At 42.3% G+C, this 23,249-nt stretch overlaps 1 protein-coding gene across 1 annotated transcript in view; it reads right to left on the bottom strand.

Annotated features, from left to right (window-relative positions):
- TRAP1 (TNF receptor associated protein 1) overlaps window positions 1-23,249 on the bottom strand; it is a 58,440-nt gene that overhangs the window by 21,149 nt on the left and 14,042 nt on the right. Inside the window, exons 2-4 of the mRNA XM_087815684.1 lie at window positions 6,164-6,328; window positions 5,214-5,296; window positions 3,420-3,560 (exon numbers count right to left, since the gene is read on the bottom strand). Coding sequence (XP_087671810.1) covers window positions 3,420-3,560; window positions 5,214-5,296; window positions 6,164-6,328 — 389 coding nt within the window. The remainder of the gene's footprint in view (window positions 1-3,419; window positions 3,561-5,213; window positions 5,297-6,163; window positions 6,329-23,249) is intronic.

The raw sequence follows: 23,249 nt of genomic DNA, 5'->3' as shown, positions 1-23,249 counted from the left end.
GTGTATAGACAGCCCTGGGGCACAAGTGGCATCAATTACTCTTGTCAGGCAGGGCTCAGCAGAGTAATGCTACACGGTCATCAGAAAAGACAAATTCTAGTCATATCAGCCATAGCGCAGGAGAAAACCTCACTAGAGAACAGACATGTAGATCAAAGAGAGAAAACTGATCCAAAAACAGAGCTGCACAGTGTCACTCCATTTTCAACAAAGGTTCCAAGATCATTTGATGGAGAAATGAAAACTGAATTGTGCTTAAACACTGGATAGCCACATGCAAAACTTAATCTCAACCCTGACCTTATACCATACACAAAAATGGATCACAGACCCAAATGTAAGAGCTAAGACACTTCTACAAGAAAACATAGGAAAGTATCTTTATAACTTTGGAACAAGCAGACATTTCTTACTTAGGTCACTAAAAGCATGAAGCATAAAAGAAAAAAGTGATAAACTGGACTTGATTAAAATTAAAAATGTTTGTTTTTCAAAGCCACCCCTAAGAAAATAAAAAGGCAAGTCACAAATTGGGAGAACATATCTACAAAATATGTATCTAAGACTTTTATTAAAATTATTAAAGCCTAGCCGGCATGGCTCAGTGGTTGAGCATCGACCTATGAACCAGGAAGTCAGGGTTCGATTCCAGTCAGGGCACATGCCTGGGTTGCAGGCTCAATTCCCCAGTAGGGGGCATGCAAGCGGCAGCCAATCAAAGGCACTCATCATTGATGTTTCTATCTCTCTCTCCCTCTCCCTTCTCTCTGAAATCAATAAAAAACATATTAAAAGAAAAGAGTATTAAAGAATTCTTACAACTCAATAAAGACAAACTATTAAAAATGAGCAAAAAGAAATCTGACTAGACATTTCACAAAGAAGCTATACAAATGACAAATAAACACATGAAAAGATGGTCAATAGCATCAATCATTAGGGAAATACAAATTAAAAACCACAATGAGACAGCCACTAGGATGCCTAAGATTAAAAGACTGACAATAACAAATGTTTGCAAGGATGTAAAGCAACGGGAATTCTCCAATGATACTAGTAGGAATGCAAAATTGGACATCCAATTTGGAAAAGTTTGGCAGTTTTTTATAAAGTTACACAGATACTCAACTTATGACACAGCAATCCCACTCCTAGGTATGGCCACACAAAGACTTAAACTCAACTGTTCACAGCAGCTTTATTCCTAATATCCGAAACTGGAAACAAATGCTCATCAACTGGTGAGTGGACAAACTGTAATACTACATCCATACGCTGATAAAAAGGAACAAACTACTGACACATGCAACAATAAGGACGAACCTCAGAAGCACTATGCAAAATGAAAGAAATCAGGCTCAAAAGAGTACCTACTGTATAACTCTGTTTCTATGAAATCCTAGAAAATACAAAACTGTACTGACAGAAAGCAGATCAGTGGTTGCGAGGGGCAGGGAAAAGAGAAGGGAATATTGGGATGATAACATCATGATGGTACGGGTGGTTACACAAGTGTACACTGGTCGTCCAGGCCGGGTGCTCAATATGTTAGAGTGTCGCCCCAATACACAAGGTTGCAGGTTCAATCTCTGGTCAGGGCACATACAAGAAGCAACCAATGAGTGCACAACTAAGTGGAGCAGCAAATCAACATTTCTCTCTCTTCTCTCTAAAAAGCAAAAAGTAGGTATGGTTTCTTCCAAATATTAAAAAAGAAAAAAGAAAGTGTACACTGGTCAAAAATCAATGAACTGTATGCTTGAACCTGGTAAATTTACTGTATGTAAATCATACTTTAATGAAGTTTATTAAAACAACAAAGAAAGGCCACACATACGCAAACGAGAGAACAAGCAAGCGAAAGGGCACAGGAGAGGCCTACAGCACGGTCCTGAGCAGGCCAACAGGTGCACCTGGTGGAGGCAGGGGATCTAAAGGAAGTGCCCACTTAGAGCCCAACTGAGGAGCACCCTGCCACCCACCCCCCGCCCCCACCGAGACGCGCACCCCACAATTCTACCGTGACTTTGGGACAACAGCCCTGAAGCAGCTGTCTTGGGAACATCATGTCCCCTTTAGGGTCACTGCCTGATCAACCTCCTTTGCCTTTCTAACTTTTTGACCTTAAAATTTTCAAAAGGTTACAACAGCAACCAAAAGTATTGCTTCATCAAAAGCAAGACTATTAATTCAAAGAGCAGGCTAAGATTAAAAATGGTACTACAGAATATTTAATCATGGGAAAATACGCATTACAAATGAACAAGTAGTTACAAATATGAAGACGCCCTGGCCAGTGTGGCTCAGTTGGTTAGAGCATCATTCTGTGCACTGAAGGGTCTCAGGTTCTATTCCCGGTCAGGGCACATGCCCAGGTTGCAGGTTTGACACATGGTTGGGGCACATACAGGAGGTAACCGATCGATGTTTCTCTTTCACATCGATGTTTCTCTCTCTCTCACTCTCTCTCCCCCTCTCCCTCTGGAATCATTGAAAAACATATCCTCAAGTGAGGATTTAAAAAACATATATATATATATTGCCCGGCCAGGCGTGGCTCAGTGGTTGAGGGTCGACCTAGAATCCAGGCGATCAGGGTTCGATTCCCGGTCAGGGCACATGCCCGGGTTGCGGGCTCGATCAATGACTCTCTCATCGTTGATGTTTCTATCTCTCTCTCTCCCTCTCCTTTCCTCTCTCTGCAATAAATAAAGATATATTTTTAAAAATAAAATAAAATAAAAAAATAAAAATAAAACACATATATATGAAGAGTACTCAATAAAAAATAAGAAAAATCCTACATGATTTTATTAACCAATGTAACCCCCAAGTCAATAAAAATATTTAAAAATATGAAGAGTACCTTAAAAAATAATGTATAGTTTAAAAATATTTAGATGTGTAAATAAATGCATAGACACCAAAAACATAATGGACAGATGCTAATGGACAGATGCTATTGGTGATTTTAAATTTTCTTTTCTACTTATTTGTGTTTTCCAAATTTTCTACATTGAGTGTTATTTTTATCATATATTAAAACAAGAGTTATTATAACTGTAAAGATGGTCAGCACAATGCTTGGGGCCTAAAGACATAATGAAAAGGCAAGTCTATCTCCTGTATCCCAGTGTGTGAAGAGGGTCACTTCCCAGTCACCTCCATGACCAGTGGAGGCATCAGCACAAGAGGCAGGGAGGCGCGCCGCCCATCAGGACACAGGAGGAGGTACCTGGATTTTTTGTTTTGTTTTGTCTTTTAAGTTTCTTTATCTTTATTGTTGAAATTATTACAGATGTCCCCTTTTTATCCCCACTGAATTGATCCCCTCCACCCCGCATCCAGCCCACCCCCAGGCTTTCCCCATACCAATGTCTGTGTCCATAGGTTATACTTATCAGCATATAAGTAGTTACCTGGATTGTGATGGTGCCTTTCTCAGTGTTCGTCTGCAAATGAATCTCCATTTCTGGCAGCGTTTGGCCTTCAGACACCAGCTTGTGACGCAGTTTTTCCAAGGCATCGCTAGCATTGGAGATCAGCTCCCGTATAAACACCTACAGGAATGAAAATAAGATGCTAACACTGCAGGATCTATTTGGTTAGCAGGATTTGCAGCAACTGCTAAAAGGCAGGGGAGAACTGCCACAGAACATTCAGTTTTTAACCATAAAGACTTTCCACTTTACTCAGAGGCAGTTTCTCCAAGGCAGGTCACAAAATGGTTCAAGGCAATTATTTCTCCTTAAGACAGCTTTATACAGTAACCTCTACCTCTACTGTTCCTTCCTGAAAATCAAGCCTAAAGTTAGGTGTCAACCTGTTAACTAAAAATTTAAAAAGAACCCTCTGAGAAGCCCCTTCTTTCCCATCTCTTGCCCAGGCATGACAAAATATTTCCCAAACATCTCTTTCTCCTACTCACTGAAGAAAGACTCTCCGCGCCTTCATTTAATGTGGGATCATCAAAAACCAGACCTACCATGTTCAGGACAAAAAAGGGTAACAGGGCCCAGCCGGCAAGGCTGAGCAGTTGAGCATCGACCTATGATCCAGGAGATCGCAGTTCGTTTCCTGGCCAGGGCACATGCCCAAGTCATGGGCTCAATCCCCAGCAGGGCACGTGCAAGAAGTAGCTGGTTAATGACTCTCTCATCACTGATGTTTTTATCTCTCTCTTTCCCTCTCCCTTCTTCTCTTTGAGATCAATAAAATTAAAAAAAAAAAAAAAAAAAAAAAGCCACAGACCCACTTACCCACCAGCATCTAAAAAGTACCTTTACCTCAAACAGACCTTCCACTTACAGTGAGACCAGCACACACGGGATGGGAGGGAGTGGGCTGATCTGACCCCCAAGACAACAGAAGCTGGACGTAACAAAGATACATGAATATAATATTTAACAGCACAAGACCTGGAAATATTTCCTGAAAAGTCCCTTTTAACTTTGGGGTTTGGTGATTCACCTAACTTCTTCAAAATTCTTCTTTGCAATGTAGTCATGAGCAGGGAAACGACGATTGCCTGTTTGCTCTCTGACCTTCTCATCACCTGTCAGCCCTAGATGAGCTTAAACCCCTCAAAGAGGCCCTCATGGCCCTCCCTGCTCCTCTGCACCGGGGCTCTCCAGCCCACCCCCCTCTAGACTGGGGGCACCAGCTGACAAGAGAAGGGCTTTGAAATCATCGGCAAAATTAATTAATTTCCAGAGTCAATCTGACCCAAAGAACCATCTGGATATATTTACCCAAAGAGACTTTGGTAAAAATATTCTTGCTGGCCCTGGCCAGTGTCACTCAGTGGTTAGAGCTTGGCCCGCACACCAAAAAGTCCTGGGTTTGATTCCCAGTCAAGGGCACGTACCTGGGTTGCAGGTTCCATCCCTGGCCCTGGTAGGGGCACCTGTGGGAGGCACCCAATCGATGCGTTTCTCTCACATCAATGTTTCTCTCTCTCTGTCTCTCTCCCCTCCTCCCTCCCTCTTTCTCTCTCTAAAAATGCAATGGAAAAAATACCCTCTGGTGAGGATTAACAAAGAAACAAAAACAAACAAATAAACCCCTCTTGCTGGTAGCTAAGATCAAGACCTGTCCAAATTTAAGGCATTCTTACAGTTAATGTACTATGTGGCATTTCCCCAGGATAGTATAAAAACAGTTTTGCCAAAAGAAACTTTGCGAGTGCTAGGAGTGATTGACAGGTACTGTACCTCTTTTTCTGAGTACAAGGAGCGGGCAACAATGTCCAGAAGCTTCTTTGTCTCAGCCTGGAACTCATGTTTGGAAACGGAACCTGGTAATGAACCACAGACACAACCAATAAAGTTTAATTTCTATTTTCATGGAAGAATATGCTATGTAACATTCAAAAGAATGTTTAAGGTAATGAGTTTTAAGCATTTTGCTCAAGAGTAATAAAGAAGAAAGAAGTCAGCTCTTTGGGGCTCTACGGCAGGATCTCAGGAGCAGGACAAACCCAGTGGTTCCCCTCTTTCTCAACAGAAAGGGGCAAAGGGGAGCACAACTGTCACCCACCTCCCACCACTGAGGCCTGCATGCCTGGGGTCTAGGCCACCTGAGAGGCTACACAGGCCGGCACTTCCCAAAGTGCCCAATCTTGAGTATCAGACTGGCTCCAACCACCAGACCGTGGATTCTATTCTTCAAAACAGTGGTCTCCAACTTACTTACTTAGAAAGCAAAATAACAAGGAAACCTCACTCTCCTTAACTGAAACATCAAAGATTCTGCTGTCTCATTTGAAAGGCAGAAATGGATCCACTTTGGGACTGGCTTTAGAGAATGCTTCTTTACACTTCTTAGGACTGAAAGGACAACCTAAGCATGTGGTCCTTCGTCGGCGGGGCCAATACTGAGTTTCCTTCCCACTTCCATGATTATTAGCAGATGTGTCATGAATCACTCCTCAGAAAGTACCCTGCCGCAAACCCATGGGTGACCACCAGAGGGGGCAATGTACCAGAATGAAAGTCAGAAGTTCCTAAGGAGGAAGCATTCATTGTTTGGGGAACTCTCCTTCCAACCAAGACCTTCCTGTCTGAAGCCAGTGGGTGGATCCCACTTCTACCTCAAAAAGCTCCCCTCGCTTCCTAGCCAGGAGCTAAGCCTTCCCAGATCCCAACTTGGCTGAACACAGTACCCTGTACAGTCTCTGTGCTGCTGATAATGGAATGTAGGGGCTCCTCCTTCTGGTCCTCAGCAGCTTGCGAGCTGAATGGACGTCCAACGTGGAAGCTCGAAGCCAAGTTTCGCTTGGGGCAACTGGACTGGACTGGGGCCCTCCAAGGATAGAGGACTGGTTTTCCTGAAAAGACAAACATGCACAAAGAAGGAGAATTAATAAGCCTTCGGGCACATATCCTCAAGTACCAGTATCAGAACTTGGGGGCAGGCAGGGGCCATTTGGCACCACTTCCCACATACGTTCCCCAGTGAGATCTTGTATAAAACCCCCCCAAACTCAAACATCCCTCATCCCTCAATGCTCACAGTCCCCACAGGAGCCTGAATAACGACAGGCCATCCTTCCTTACTTTGTAACTGCAATGGAAAAATGAAGAAAACATGTCCCCTTGAGAGGAATCCAAATTTTTAAATGTTAATATTCTGAAACAGTCTCATCTTCAAAAGAATCTTTGTTGATTCCTTTTCTTTTTTGTCCAAAACAGTTTAAATCAGTGTATTTAAAAACTGAAAAGTAGCGAGGGATCTCTTCTACCTATAACCAGGAAGGGACCTCACACTGTCTCTTGAATTTGTTTTCTGTAACCTGCTCAGCACCGTGGACCTAGGAACCACTGCAAGGGAAGATGGGAAACCCATCATTTGACACTGCTGTCCACAGTCTGACTAGTAAATGCATCCTCCGCCTTCAAATGCTACAAACACATGTGGACACCTCCACCATACCTGGCAAGAATCAGTCCTTACTAGCAGCCCCTCAGGACAGTGTCACACACCGACTCCAGGACCACCAGCCTGGGGACTGGCATCAGTCAGTTTGTGTTTCATGGCCAATGTTTTGAAGGATACAGGTCTGACACGCAAGACCCTTGTGTGAAAGTCTAGACCTTACTGAACTGTGCCTGACTGGTATGTACTATACATGTGGGATGGACAGAAAGGAGTGATTCAGAATATCCAGAATAACCTGATGGTTTAAAAATCAACATATTGACTTCCACATGCCTACAAAGGTATAAAAACTTGACTTTTCTTTAGTTTATTCCTGGATTTATAAATAACGTGGCCTTAGCTGTTACCTCTATGCAGAATACCTTAAAAACATCTATCCCAACTCAAAAAATATTCAATTTCAGAGCATTCTAAATATTTAATCCTCTGTACCTAATCCTAGTTTTCACTAAAAAAAAAGGAACCAAAAAGCAAAACAAAACAAAAACCCCGGGGAGTTTCTTCCTTCTGGAATTAAATATTTGGTTAGAGGGTTGCTGTGCACCAGGCCAGGGTACTGAAGTCCCTGAGCTCCCCCCACCAGGGACAGTGCTCTCATGGACACATTTGGAGACATAAGCAGGTTTCCCACCAAAGGTGGGAGCCCTCTGCCTTAAAGCACAGTTGGAATTTAGGGATGAAACCAGTGAGTGAGATAAAGGAGAGATATTTGAGGGACATCAGACTCAAGTTCACCTCGGGACAGGATCTGGATCTGAATTCTACATGAAACACTGTGACTCCAGACAAACTAGCAGGAGTGTAAGTGTTGGAGCCACTAAAATGAGGAGGTAGAGGTGGTCCTCCAGACGAGAAGAGCAGAAAGCTCAGTGATCACAGACTGGTGGGGTTCTTGACTATGTCTCCATGTGAGCAGCCTCTGCAAACACTGAAAGCATTTTAGACATTCTTTCTTCTAATATTCATTCCTCTTACCATCTTCCACCCATCGACCACTCCCTTCTACCTGGCCACAGGGAAGGGCAGAGGTGCAGTCTTCCGGAGTCTTCTAGCAATGACATGCAGGTAGCACTGACCATGGTCCCTGCTCCACCTCCAGCCACGTGGGCCTCCCCTGTCCAGTCCCTTGTCCCTGCATACCTTTGAGCTGGTCTCCTACAATAATGTTCTCTCCAATCCATCTCTTCAGTTTCTACAAACTCACCTTCTGACACCAAATCCATCTTATTTCCCCAGTTTTGGAGGATGTATTCCTGAATGCAACCTTGTCAACTCTAAATGCTTTGGGCTGGTATTCCAGGCCCTCCACCAAACCACCCCACAAACCAACAGAATCCTAACTCCTTCCAGAAGCCCCAGTCCAGCAGGTTTGCTGACATCCTTCATGCTCCTTGTGCCCCTACCAGTATGGTAACCAACAGTGGGGGTGCCTCTGCCCTTCTCTCCCTATCAAGCTCTAGGTCTTGGCACATAGGGAGCGCTTCATAAATTCCTGTTCACATGCCCCAAAAACATTAGATAACACATCACACCCTCAAGAAGAGATGCTGTTTTTCCTCACTGCTGAATACGTTTGAAGTATTCCTGATTCATTCCATTTGCATAAAAGCAGAATTTACTGAATTAATCATTTTTTGTTTTGTTAATCCTCACCTGAGGATAATTTTTCCATTGATTTTTAAAGAGAGTGGAAGAGAGGGAGGGAGGGGGAGAGTGAGAGAGAGAGAGACATCGATGTGGGAGAGAAATATCCATTGGCTGCCTCCATCACATGCCCGACCAGGCCCAGGATAGAACCTGCAACCCAGGTGCATGCCCTTGACTGGGGACTGGACCTTCAACCCTTTGGTGCATGGGCCGACGCTCCAACAACTAAGCAACACTGGCCGGGGCAATCTTGTTGTTTTCCAATCCTCACCCGAGGTCATGCCGAGAGAGAGAGAGAGAGAGAGAGAGAGAGAGAGAGAGAGAGAGAGAGGGAGGGAGGGAGGGAGGGAGGGAGGGAGGGAGGGAGGGAGGGGGGGGGAAGAGGGAGAGAGGGAGGGAGGGAGGGAGGGGGGGGAAGAGGGAGAGAGGGAGGGAGGGAGGGAGGGAGGGAGGGAGGGAGAACACAACATTGATTGGTTGCTTTCTGTATGTGCCCCAGCCGGGGACCAAATCCAGGTATGTAACCTGACCGGAAATAGAACTGACTTTTCAGTGCACAGGATGACCCTCAACCGAGTCACTCCTGCCGAGCTTAATCATTTATCTTCACTTCCTGTCCCACCTTGCTCTGCTAACAGAGTCCTTTCCTTGACATCCGTCTTTTGGTCCTCAGAAAAGAACAAGTTGCATTCCCCCACTGCCTCTCAGCTAAAACCATCCCCACCCCTAAGGAAATCAGAAATTATAGGAAATAGAAAAATTCAGAGGCTAATGGCTCTTAGAATTTTGAGACCCCCATAAACTACTTGTTCTAAATCTGTCCCCAGATTGTGGGGGGAGTAATAGCTTTTTGATTTATGGCTGGCATACTTTTCTTTTTTCCAGTCTTGCATGTATGAATATTTTAATCAAGAACACATCTTAGAGCGTGGCCAGCATGGCTCAGCAAATAAGCATCAATGTAGGATCCAGGAGATTGTGGTTCGATTCCCGGTCAGGGCACATGCCTGGGTTGCAGGCTCAATTCCCAGTAGAGGGTGTGCAGGGGGCAGCCGATCAATGACTCTCTCATCATCGATGTTTCTACCTCTCTCTCCCTTCCTCTCTCTGAAATCAATGAAGATATATTTTTTAAAAAACAAACAAACAAACATATTTTAGAGATCATTCCAAATCAGTACAGAAAGCTGCTTGTTCTTTTTAACAAACACAAAATATTCCACTATAATGGATAAGTATTCAACTAGTGCTGAATTTATGAATGTTTAAACTGCTTCCAGTCTTGCACTGTTAAAAATAATGCTCCAGCCAGGTTGGGGTGTCTCAGTAGTTGAGTAGTTGACCAATGAACCAGGTCATGGTTTGATTTGGGGCTCATGCCTAGGTTTCAGGCTTGATCCCCAGCAGGAGGCGTGCGGGAGGCAGCCGATCAATGACTCTCATCATTGATGTTTCTCTCTCTCTCTCTCCCTTTCCCTCCCTCTCTCTGAAATCAATAAAAACATATTTCAAAAACAAAAACAAAAATAGTGCTCCAATGTGCTAAAGTGTTATCTACTGCATGCTACCCTTCGTGGAAGAAAGACAGGACTACAGGAAAATATCTATGTTTCCACTCATCTGTGCAAAAGAAACACAGGAAGGATAAACTAGAAAATAATGAGATCACGTGCATGCATTTCCTAGGGCTGCTGTAACCAACTTTCACAAACTGGGTAGATGAAAAAAACAGAAATTTATTCTCTCACAGTTGTGGGGGCTAGAAAGCCGAAATAAAGGTTTTGGCAGGGCTGATTCCTTCTGGAAGCTCTGAAGTAGAGTTTGTCCACACTTCTCCCCCAAGCTTCTGGTGTTGTCCACAATCCTTGGTGCTCCTGGCTTGTAGGTGCCTCACTACAATCTCTGCCTCTGTCATCACACAGCCTTCTCTTCCCTGTGTGCACATCCTGTGTCTAAATTTACCTCTTCTTATAAGGACACCAGTTATACTGGATTTGGGGTTCACTCTAACACAATATAATGTCACCTTAACTTACTACATCTACAAAGACGTCATTTCCAAATAAGGTCACATCTACAGGTTCTGGGAGTTAGGGCTTGGACATATCCTTTTGGGGCACACAATTCAAACCATAAGAAATTGGTTGCCTACAAGGTGTGTGTTAGCTGCCTAGAAAAGGTGTGTGTGTTAGTTTCAAAGTACCACAGATTTGGCAGCTTAAACAATAGAAACCTATCATCGCCCAGTTCTGGAGGCTAGAAGTCCAAAATCAAAGTGTCAGCAGGGCTGGTTCCTTCAAGGCTGTGAGGGAGAATCTGTCCAGGCCGCTCTTCCTGCTCAGGTGCTCCTTGGCTTGCGGATGGGTCATCTTCTCCCGATGTCTTCACATAGTTTCCCCTTTGTTTATGTCTGTCTGGTCCAAATTCCCTGTTTTTATAGGATACAGCCACAATGGACTGAGGTCCACCCTAATGACCTCTTCTTAACTTGATCATATGCAAAGACCCTATTTCCAAATACGGTCAAATTCACAGGTGCTGGGGTTACGATTTCAGGATTTTTGTTTTTGACGGGCTCACAAATGAACTCATAACTGGTGTGTGGGAATAGAATGGAAAGAATAAGTAATTAAAAACAAAGTAGGAGAGCTGAGAGGAACGGGACATTTCTGAGGATACCTTTTGAGGATCTCTGACTCTTAAAAACCACGGTAATATTTCACATACACAAAAAGTAAATAATTAAGAGCAACCAGGATTTGCGTGGAACAGCAAATGAAATACAAACAGTAACAAACGTTCAAAGCTACATCACAAACAACCTAACCACACAGGAAGAAGACAAGAATTATCAACCTAAGGAACTTCAGAACATGGTCTCTGACTGTATATTGTAAAGCTAACCTCCAAAGGGACTGCATACATTTATTGTAGCAGAATTGTTAGCAATCCTAATAGTACTTTAGTATATACCAAGATCAAGCAAGAACATGGAGGACTTTGGGTCGGGAGAAAAGAGTTACAAATAAGGAGAGGGGAGGCCAGGAGGAACCCTGTGGTACTACACTGGAACTGGAGGCATCAGCATGAACTCATGAATTTTCAGGCAGATACAGACCTGATGTAGAAATAACGAGTGAGGTGCGTGTATGTGTGCATGAGTATACATACATGTATTTATTTCCTACTCTCAGTATTTTCTCTGCTGAAAGGCTTAGAGGCAATGATGGCCCAGTAGCAATGGGCACACCTGGTATCAGGGAGAACGATCATCCTGGAACTGCCCACTTCAAAGTCACATCTCCCAGGAAGCACCTCTGTCCTGGGCAAACCAAGGTGGATAGTCAGCCTCCCTGGCATCAGATCTTGGTTTGTAAATACCACTGTCCACTAAAAGGAACCAGGACCATTGGAAAACATACAAGATAAGCCTGAATACCTTGTGGCGCCAGAAAGTGATCAAGGACTCAGAAGTGATGGGGCATGCCAAGAAGACACGGGTTCCAACAGGAAGGTAATCCCAAAAGCACAGCCAAGAACGATCTCGGCAACAAAATAATGAAAATAATGGACTGCAAACTGACAAATAAAAGAAGTGCCTATTAGTCCATACTTAAATAATAAATGGGGGGGAGAAAGGACCTCTTCCTTAGAGCAGAAGGGCAATTAATTAATGCATAAGGAATGGCCCTAGCCAGTTTGGCTCAGTGGTTAGAGCATCAGTCCACGGACTGAAGCGTCCTGGGTTCAATTCTGGCCAAGGGCACGTACCTTGGTTGCAGGCTCAATCCCCAGCCCCTGTCGGGGAGCATGCAGAAGACAACCAATCGATGTGTCTCTCTCACATCAATGTTTCTCTCTCTCTCCCTTCCACTCTATCTGAAAAGCAATGGAAAAAGTATCCTCAGGTGAGGATTTTAAATAAATAAATAAATAAATAAATAAATAAATAAATAAATAAATAAAATGTATAAGGAATGATGACACAGATAATTACCATTAAGCAAGCATAGTAATGGTTATGACAGGTATAAGTTATTGACAGATATTTAAAGGTCCACAAGAAACAGAATATTTGCAGTGTCTCAAACTATCTCCCACCAGATACTTATTGATTTTAAAGAGAAAAACAGTAGTTTACCATGGAGAAAGTGGCAAATACCCCTTAACTAAGTGACCACAATTACCATCATCAGGAATGAGATAAGTCAACATCCTGCAACTCCTGGTGTGGTGAGAGGGCACGGCTTCCCTTCTGTCATGTTCTTTCCAAAAATGCATCTCAATCAAATCATAAGAAAACATCAGACAAACCCAAACTGAGGGGCTTCCTATAAAATAACTGGTCGAAGGCATCAAATGTTCTGAAGGACAAAAACAGACTGAGAAACCATCACAGACTGCAGGAAACTCAAGAAACGTAACTAAGTGCAAGGTAGGATCCTGGACCAGAAAAAGGGACATCAATGGGAATACTGGCTAAATTTTAAAAAGATTGGCAGATGACTTAACAGTATTGTGTCAATGTTATTTCAGTTGTCAAAAGTTGTACCATAGCCCTAGCTGGTTTGCTCAGTGGTTAGAGTGTCGGCCCTCAGACTGAAGGGTCTCAGGTTCAATCCTGGTCACGCGCACTTCCTCAGCTGCGGGCTTGATCTCTGGTCCTGGTCAGCGTACGCGCAGGAGGCAACCAATCAATGCGTCTCTCTCACATCTATGTTTCTTTCTCTCTTTCTTTCTCTTTCTCTTTCTCTCTCTCCCCCCCCCGCCCCCATTCTCTCTGAAAAGCAATGGAAAAAATATCCTTGGGTGAGGATTATAAAAAAAAAAAGTTGTGCCACAGCTATGTAAGATATTAACGTTAGGGGAAAATAGGTGAAGGGGGAGGGAATCCTGACACCCTGTCAGGGACACAGGGTGTCCCAAAAACATGTATACACACTTTAGCAGCTGATAATAGCTCAATTGATGTTTCTTTCTTTTCAGCCATACTAAGCTTTGAACAAAGGAAATTCATCCTAAAATGCTACTGGAAGATTGAAAACACATTTGAAGTACAAACACTGCTTTTATAATTATTCAAAGTGCATGTATCTTTTTGGGGGGACACAGCCCCCCCCAAAATGTATACATACTTTAACAGCTGATAACTCACTTAACTTTCTTTCCTTTTCAGGTTTAACTTATTTGAAATAATAGGGGAAGCCAGACTAAGCTTTGAACAAAGAAAATTTATCCACTAGACTTTTTTATGGGGACACATAAAAGATAAAGTTTATGGTACAAAACTGGCAACAGTTGATGAATTGAGGGCAACAAATATCAAACAAAATGATCCTTGATGTTTGCGATTCCATTGCTTCATGTTATCAGCAGTGCCTGGTCCAGAACGGTCATCAGTTTGAAAATAGGCGTTGACAAAAAAAAATGATTCATTTCTGTAGATTCTTTTAAATTTTGAAAATAAACTGTATGTTAATAAACAATGACTTTATAATCATTCAAAGTGTGTATACATTTTTTGGAACACCCTGTATTAAGGAAATTAGTTTTGTTTGTAAAGGCCTTTTTCACTCCAAGATTAAACAATTTTCCCATGTTTTATTTTTTCTATATCTTTTGGGTTTTTCCCACTTAGTATTCAAAATACTTTTTAAAAGATTTAATATGTTGTTTATAATGGGGTAATGTAAGTCCTCATAGTCTGGAAAAAGGGGAAAATAAGCAATCTATATTTCCCACCAGGACTTTTCAACACAATTCCAAGATTACATTAGTCAAGAGCATTATTATGAACAGGTTTGATTTCAGGTTAACTGAACTTTCTACAATGACTTTAAGAATAAACCAATAATGCAACAAATTTGTCTGAACCAGATACAAACACACTTTCTGCACAGTATCTGTCTTCATGTTTCCTCTACACCCTATGGGAAAACCACAAACCTCAGTGTCAGGTTACAATGTCACAATGTTATAATCTATTCGGTGGTTTGGGGTTGCACAAAATGGGAAGCACCAATAATTTGAATCTCACAACACACACACACACACACATACACACACACACAGGCTAGTGTTCATGCTCCCTCCTCTACCTGCAACCACATCCCACCTTTCCACTTGAACCTCTGAAGAAAAATGAGAATACCAGTTACCAACATCAGGAATGAAGGTGGGGTTCTCATTACAAATTCCAAAGACATTAAAAGGACAGTAAGGAAACATTATGGATAAATTTATGCCAAGAAAGTTGACAATTTGCATGAACTATGGGCAAATTCCTTGAAAAAAAACCCTATCCAGAGTGACAGAGGATGAAACAGAAATTCTGAACTGCTTTATATCTAATAAAGAAATTGAATGTTTTCTTTTTGTTTGTTTTTGTTATGAGTTTGAGCCAAAGTGACGACATCTACCAGGGAGCAAGGTCTTAAATGCTCCTGAATGTTTTCAAAAATATACCCACAAATAAAATTCTAGGCCCAGAATTTTTACTAGTGAATTCTATCAAACAGATGAGGGAGAAATAACACCAATCTTTAACTCACAAAATAGAGAGAATATTTCCCTACAAGTTTTATGAGGACAGCACAGCCCTAAGTCAAAACCTGAGAAAGACAGTATACACACAGAATAAAATAGACTAGTATCCCTCACAAACACAGACATGGAGGTTCAGAATAAAATATTAGTAAATCAAATCCAGCAATATGTAAAAATGATACGCTATCATAACCAACCCAGGTTTACCCTAAGGATGCAAGGCTAGTTTAGCACTAGACAATCAATCAATATAATTAACTCTACTATAAAAAAAAATAACAGCAAAAGAAATGGCACTAATGGGCTCAGAATGAAGGAACAAATGAGAGTATGGGTACTACAGCAAATTGCAGAGGGCACGCCCATCTGTAAGAGGCAAGAGCTGCTACTATATTCTCAGAGACTGTCACCATTATCAAATGTAGGCCGAGATTCTCAGAACTTTTAATTTTTCAATAGAAGAAACTCAAATATTTATGTGAAATCTGACTTTAAATGTTTGCAATTACTTCTTTAAATGTTTGGACCAAACAAAATTTGGTTTACAGCCAGTATTAGTGTGTAATTGCTAGTTTGCAACTCTTTCCTAATCTGGCAAATGACCCATGAAAAAGTTTACCAGTAAAAAGGGAAATTTTAATTAAAGCTTCAAAGAAGCAGCTCACAACTCCCGTTTGTTAGAAATGCGTCAGAGAACAGCTTTTATAGAAAAAGTAGATGATCTTTATGACCTTGAAGTAAACATAGGTGGGCAAACTTTTGCTGTAAAAGTTTGGCAGACAGTAAATATTTTAGGCTTTTTGAGCCGTGGTCTCTCTTGCAGCTGCTCATCTCTGCCATATGGCAGGAAAGCAGTCACAAACATGTGAAAGAACAGGCGGGTCTGTATCCCAATAAAACTTTATTCGCAGAAACAGGCCATCAGCTTGATTTGACCCATGGGCCTTAGTTGCAGAACCTTGAGGTAAACCACTAAAGACTGGTACATTTGACTAAATTAAAAATAAAAACTTCTGTTCACCAAAAAAACAAACAAGAAAACCAGACACCAAGATAAGAGTGAAATAGTAAGCCACAAACTGGGAGACTACATTTGCAACAATTATTAATTATTAATTGCAAAGGATTGACTCATAAAAGATTAGTACCCATAAAGAACAACAACCAAAAAAATCAATCAGAAGAAAAAATGGGGGCAAAAGGCATGAATAGGAAGCATGAAAAGGAAACAAATGGCCAATAACCATGAAAAAAATATTCTCTACTTCATTAGTAATCCATTAAAATGCAATTAAAACCACAAGTGAAACATCATTTTATAACAATCAAATTGACAAACGCTTAAAACATCTGGAAATCCTAAGCATCAACAAGAATATGGTACAGTAGGAACTCTCACACAGACTTGGTGGAAAGTAAATCAGGATCCATTTTAAAAAACAAGTCACCCTAAATCCAGCAATTCTACTCTTAGTTACCCTAGAGAAATGCCTGCGTCTGTGAGGCAGGACACATCATTTGTAAAAGCCCCACACTAGAAACAACCCAATGTCTGTGCCTGGGATGGAGAAGTAAGCTGCAGTATATTCATAGAATAAAATATTAGAGAACATGGGTAAGCCTTACAGACAATACTGTTTCATTATAGTTTATGTACTTTCTAATGTATATCTTACAATCAACCATACACAAACACAAAATATCATTTAACACTCACTAGACTTGCAAAGATTAAAAGGTCCAAGAATAACTGCCCAGCCGGCATGGCTCAGAGGTTGAGTATCAACCTATGATCCAGGGGATCTCGGTTTGATTCCCAGTCAGGGCACACGCCCAGGTTGTGGGCTCAATCCCCAGTAGGGGTCCCGCAGGAGGCAGCCGATCAATGACTCACTGTCATCACTGATGTTTCTCTCTCCCTCCCTCTCCCTTTCTCTCTCTGAAATCAATAAAGACATATAAAAAAAAAAAAAAGTCCAAGAATACTACCCTGGTCAGTGTGGCTCAGTTGTTGGAGCGCTGTCCCGTGCACTGAAGTTGCGGGTTCAATTCCCTGCCAGGAAATATACCTAGATTGTGGGTTCAATCCTCTGTCAGGGCAAGTAAAGGAGGCAACCAATCAATGTCTCTCTCTCTCTCTCACATATCCATGTCTCTGTTCTCTCTCCCCCTCCCTCTTGAAAGCCAATTAAAAAAAAAAAGTCCAAGAATATCAAGCACTGGATGTAAGTGTGGAACAAAGAGGTCTTTCATTGTCTGCTGGTGGAGTATACAGTGATACAACTCTTCTTAGAAAATAATTTTGCATTACTTAGTAAGTTGGAACATACCAAATGAGACAATAATTTCACTTCGGTATATGTCAGGAATTATAAAGAAATGATGGCATATTCACGTAGCAGAATAAACAAGGGAAATAATGAACTACACCATTAGCATGGAGAAAGCTAAGACAACATAATGACCCAAGAAAGCAAAGTCCCAGCAGAATATGCACAATAGGATTTCAATGATGTCTGTGTGTGTACATAAGTACAGGGTGGGGCAAAAGTAGGATTACAGTTGTGAGTATGTGAAACAGCTTATTCTTGTATTATTACTTATTATTTATTATTTTCCATATGAACAACTGTAAACCTACTTTTGTCCCACCCTGTATGTACAGCAGTATAAAGAAAAGCAAGGGAATAACAACCAGAAAATTCAGGTCAGTGATTACCTCTGGGAGAGCGAGAAGGGGGTGAACCTGGAAGGAGCACACAGGACCTTCAAGGGACTGGTAATTTCTACTTAAGCTAGGTAAAGAGAATTCATTTTATGCTTCTTTTAAAAACTGTACACACATATTATATGCATTCCTTTTTAAATGAAAAGGAGGGGGGAAATGAAAGACAGTAAAGCTTGGGGGGGAGGGACACTGGCAACCAACTTCAACCCTTCTGTGTCACTTTGAACTTTCAAACAGAGAGATGTACACACATCCTCTCAGAACTTAGCCTGACATAAGCAGAGAAACTCCCTGCAGTGTCACTTGTGGGATATAAGATGGCTGGGGGACTGAATCTCCTTCCAGCCAACCTGGAGTATATGTAAGTCCAAGTTATGGCCAAACCTGCAAGTAGGAAGCACAGGCAAATGCAGGAAGAGGGTAGGGCCTGGCAGGTCCAGCACAACTCAATCAATACTCCCTGATCTCAGGCCCCCTCTTTGGCACTGTGCTTGAGTTCACACCACAGTTAATCTTTACCAGCCAGCTCAGATATAGGGAGACATGCCAACAGAGCTGCACAGAATTCCTTTTAGGAGCAACTTTCAGACAGGACTTTTGATGACCCTGTGGAGAAACCACTCAGGGTGGCCTGAGCCCAATGGAAGGTGATTTGGCTGAATCCATCAAGATTACAAAATGCATATACCTTTTTTAAAAAAAATAATATGTCTTTATTGATTTCAGGGAGAGGGAGGGAGGGGGGGGAGGAAAGGGGGGAGAGAGAGAAACATCAATGATGAGAGTCATTGATCGGCTGCCTCCTGCATGCCCCCTACTAGGGATCAAGCCAGCAACCTGGGCCTGTGCCCTGACCGAGAATTGAACTGCAATCTCCTAGATCATAGGTCGATACTCAATCTCTGAGCCACGCCACCCGGGCCAAAATGCATATACCTTTTAATATGGCGACTTCATTTAAGGACTTTATACTATGGATACACCTGAGCCTGTACTTAAAGACCGAGGTGAAAGACCATATATTTTAACATTGTATATAACAGCAAATGCCTGGAAACCACCTAAATGTCTGTCTACAGAGGCCTAGCAAATAAACCATGGTCCCTCCCAACAAGCAACTACTACTACATCACTATTTTAAAAAAACAACACATGGCCCTGGCCAGTTTGGCTCAATGGTTAGAGCATCGGCCTGTGGACTGAAGGGTCCCAGGTTTGATTCCAGCCAAGGGCACGTACCTCGGTTGCAGGCTCGATCCCCAGCCCCTGTTGTGGCACGTGCAATCGATGTGTCTCTCTCCAAGAACTATTAAGTGAATAACAGAATACAGAAAAACATATATTCTTGTAGAAGATGTATATCTGTACTTACTATGTTCATATAAACACTGACAAGACATATAAGCAAGTAACAACTGTGATGACCTGTGAAGGCTGGGGAGGGAATGGAGGGGAAGGGGACTGAAGTGAAAACATGACTTCTCAATGGATATCTTTTCTAATCAAATAAATACTTAATTATTCAAAACAATGATGAACCTCTTAAAAAAATGGCTGTCAACAAAAGAGCCCCTTCCCTCCAACTATCAATGTCACGGTCATATGAAAGCCTGAACAGACACACCAGAGGAGGATCCAACGTAGGGGTCGCTCAGGGGTCAGGAGTTAATGACCATGCTGAAGGTCATTTATTAATTTATTAGTAAGTAAATTACATACATAAAATGGCATACTCTGAAACAGAAAAAATGAGGCAACTCTGTGTGACATGTCCTGATGCTGAACTATCTCTAAGATATATTAGGGGGAAAAACCTCACTCTGGCCGGTGTGGCTAGGTTGGTTGGGCATCGTCCTGGGCACCAAAATGTTGCTGGTTCAATTCCCAGTCAGGGCACATGCCTGGGTTGGGGCACATGCAGGAGGTAGCCGATCGATGTTTTGCTCTCACGTCACTGTTTCCCCCTCTCTCTCTCTCTAAAAAATCAATAAAAAATTAAAAAGAAAAAAACCTGGTCCAGAACAGTGGTTTGCATTTGCTACTATGGTGTTTAAATATACTATGTGTGTGTACACATACACATAAATTATTCTCATATGCGAAGCATCTCTCTGTGAGAAAACACCCAAGAAAATGGCTAAGGGTATTAGCACAAGAGGGGAATTGGTGTCTGAGGGTAGCAGTGAGATGAGTTCTTCACTGCACACACCTTTGTGTTTTTTGAATTTTGTGCTATGTATAACAATAACCTATTTACAAAACAACCTATTTATAAAAATTACCCAATTACAGAGAGGATCCCACCAAGATGGCAGCACAGGTAAATGTGGTACTTGAATCCTCCCACAACCACATCAAAATTACAACTAAATTACAGAAAAACCATCATTCACAACCATCTGAAATCTAGCTGAACAGAAGTCCTATAACTAAGGATATAAAGAAGCCACATCAAGACTGGTAGGAGGGGTGAAGACGGGGAAGGGGCTGGTACCAAACCCACCTGTGTTGGATAAAAATCGGGAGGGATATCTCGGCTACGGAGGCCCCCCAGAGGAGAGACGGGGTCCAGCCCCACACCAGATCCCCCAGCCCAGGGTTCTAGTGCCAGGAAGAGAAATTACCATAACTGCTGGCTGTAAAAACCAGCGGGGATTGTGGCTGAGACAGTGGGCTGCTGGAGTCCCAGATGTCCCTCTAAAGGGTCTGAGAAGGAATTACTTGGGCTCACTAGCTCTGAGCTCCAGTACTGGGGCAGCAACTCAAAAGGCACCACGAACATATGGGGAGCAACTGTCTGTATGGCATCAGGGCCAGAGTCGGAGGAGCAGCTTTCTCCCAGACAGAAGTGCTGACAGAGGCCATTGTTCCTTTTCTGAGCCAGTAGGCAGGCACCATATCTGAGTCTCCATCAACCTGGCTCACAATGTTCACCAGCCCTGGTAACTCCCTGAGACCCCGCCCCACCCAACTTGCCCACCCTTTCCAGTGGCTTTTCCATACAAAGGGCCTGTCTTGGCTCATGCTTCAGATTCTCCTAAAATCTGTCAAACAAGCATTAGGCCTCGGTGTGCCCCATATCTCTCACTAGCCTTGGTTCGAAGTTTGGCCTCTCCTGGTCACTTCCAAGCCCAACTCCAGAAAAAGCCATCTGCAAATCACTTTGTAGCTCATGCCAGGAGGGCCCAGGCAAGACACAGGCATGGTCACAGAGTCAACTCACCCAGTGGACATCATCAGACCAACTCAAAGCACCACCTGACCACCTCCACAGCAACACATTCAAGAGGCAAATTCAGTGGGCACCAGAGCCCCATTGAAGTTCTGCTCTGTGGGTAGGCCCCTGTACAGCTAATCCTCCATGGTGGTCACAGCCAGTCCTTGCAGCCAGTCCTCGCGGTCTAGGGGTCAATCCCTCCGATTGACATGCCAATAGCCATCACAGCTCAACTACAACAGGAGGGTGAGCAGAGCCCATACAAGGTGGGGTGGAAGGTATACCTGGAGCATCCAGGTATGATGATCAGGGAGGCTCTGCTACTGGACCCTACAGGACACCTACCACTCTACCAAGACCAGGAGATGTAGCAGCTCTATCAAATACATAGAAACACTGGGAGGCGGCCAAAATGAGGAGACAAAGAAACATGTCCCAAATGAAAAAACAGAACAAAACTCCAGAAAAGGAACTAAACAACATGGTAGATTGTACAAGCAATCTACCGGATGCAGAATTCAAAACAGTGGTTATGAGGATGCAGGAGAAAAATAGATGAACTTAGTCAGAACTTCAACAATGAGATAGGAAACAAAAGTACAGAAAGAAAACCAGTCAGAAATGAAGAATACATTAACTGAAATAAGAATACATTACAGGGAATCAACGATGGAGTAGCTGAAGCAGAAGATCAAAAGGGTGGTGCTTGATTTGGAAGTTAAGGAAGTAGAAAACACCCAATCAGGAAAGCAAAAAGAAAAAAGGATCCAAAAAAATGAGGATAGTATAAGGAGCTTCTGGGACAACCTCAAGCATATCAATATTCGCATCATGGGGGTGCCAGAAGGAGAAGAGAGAGAGCAAGAAGTGAAAACCTATGTGAAAAAACAACAGAAAACTTCCCTACTCTGGTGAAGGAAATAGACATACAAGTTCAGAAAGCACAGAGTTCCAAACAAGATGAACCCAAAGAGGCCCACACCAAGACACATAATAATTAAAATACCAAAGGTTAAAGACAAGGAGACTCTTAAAAGTAGCTAAAGAAAAGAAGTTACCTACAAGGGAGCTCCTATAAAACTGTCAACTGATTTCACAACAAACTTTGCAGGCCAGAAGGGATTGGCAAGAAATACGTATTTAAAGTGATGAAAAGCAAAGACCTACAACCAAGATTAACTGACCCAGCAAAGGTGTCATTTAGAATCAAAGGACAGATAAAGAGCTTTCCAGACAAGAAGAAGCTAAAAGAGTTCATCACCACTAAAGCAGTATTACAAGAAACGTTAAAGGGTCTTCTGTTAGAAGAAGAAAAAAAAATTAAAAATATGAATAAAATGGCAATAAATACATATTTATCAACAATTTACTTTAAATACAAATGGATTAAATGTTCCAATTAAGGCTGAACGGATAACAAAACAAGACCCTTATATATGCTGTCTACAAGACTCACTTCAGATTGAAAAAAACAACAACACACACACAGGGCTAGCTTTAGCTCAGTGGTTCCTTCAACACAAGCTTTCGCTTCCCAACCACTCATGTTTGTGAGGGTAGTTCGAGGCCCACAGATGCCCTCCAATCTTTAAAAAAACAAAACAAAAGACACACAGACTGAAAGTAAAGCGATGAAAAAAGATTATTTTGTGAAAAAGAAAACAAACAAACAAAATGCTGGTGTAGCAATACTAATACCAGACAAAACAGACTTTAAAAGAAAGGCTATATTGCCCAGCTGGCGTGGCTCAGCAGTTAAGCATCAACCTATGATCCACAAGATCGCGGTTTGATTCCCAATCAGGGCACGTGTCTGGGTTGCAGGCTGGATCTCCAGTGGGGGGGTGCAGGAGGCAGCCGATCAATGACTCTCTCATTATTGATGTTTCTATCTCTCCCTCCCTCTCTCTGAAATCAAGAAAAGATATATTTTTCAAAAAATAAAAATTTTTAAAAATAAAACAAAGGCTATAAAACAAGAGACAAAGAAGGACCCAACTGCACTTCTGGGTATTTATCTGAAGAAACCCAAAACACTAAATTGAAAAGGCATGAGAGAAACAAGATGGCAGCATAGGTAACAGCTGCACCGCCGCTTCCAGCAACCACATCAAAATTACAACTAAAATACAGAACCACCATCACTCAGAGCCTCCTGAAATCTGGCTGAAC

This window comes from Miniopterus natalensis, chromosome 3 (genome assembly GCF_054644295.1).
Source record: "Miniopterus natalensis isolate mMinNat1 chromosome 3, mMinNat1.hap1, whole genome shotgun sequence".
Lineage (NCBI taxonomy): Eukaryota > Metazoa > Chordata > Mammalia > Chiroptera > Miniopteridae > Miniopterus > Miniopterus natalensis.
Note: the sequence above shows the minus strand (reverse complement) of the source record. Positions and strands in the feature narration are given on the sequence as shown.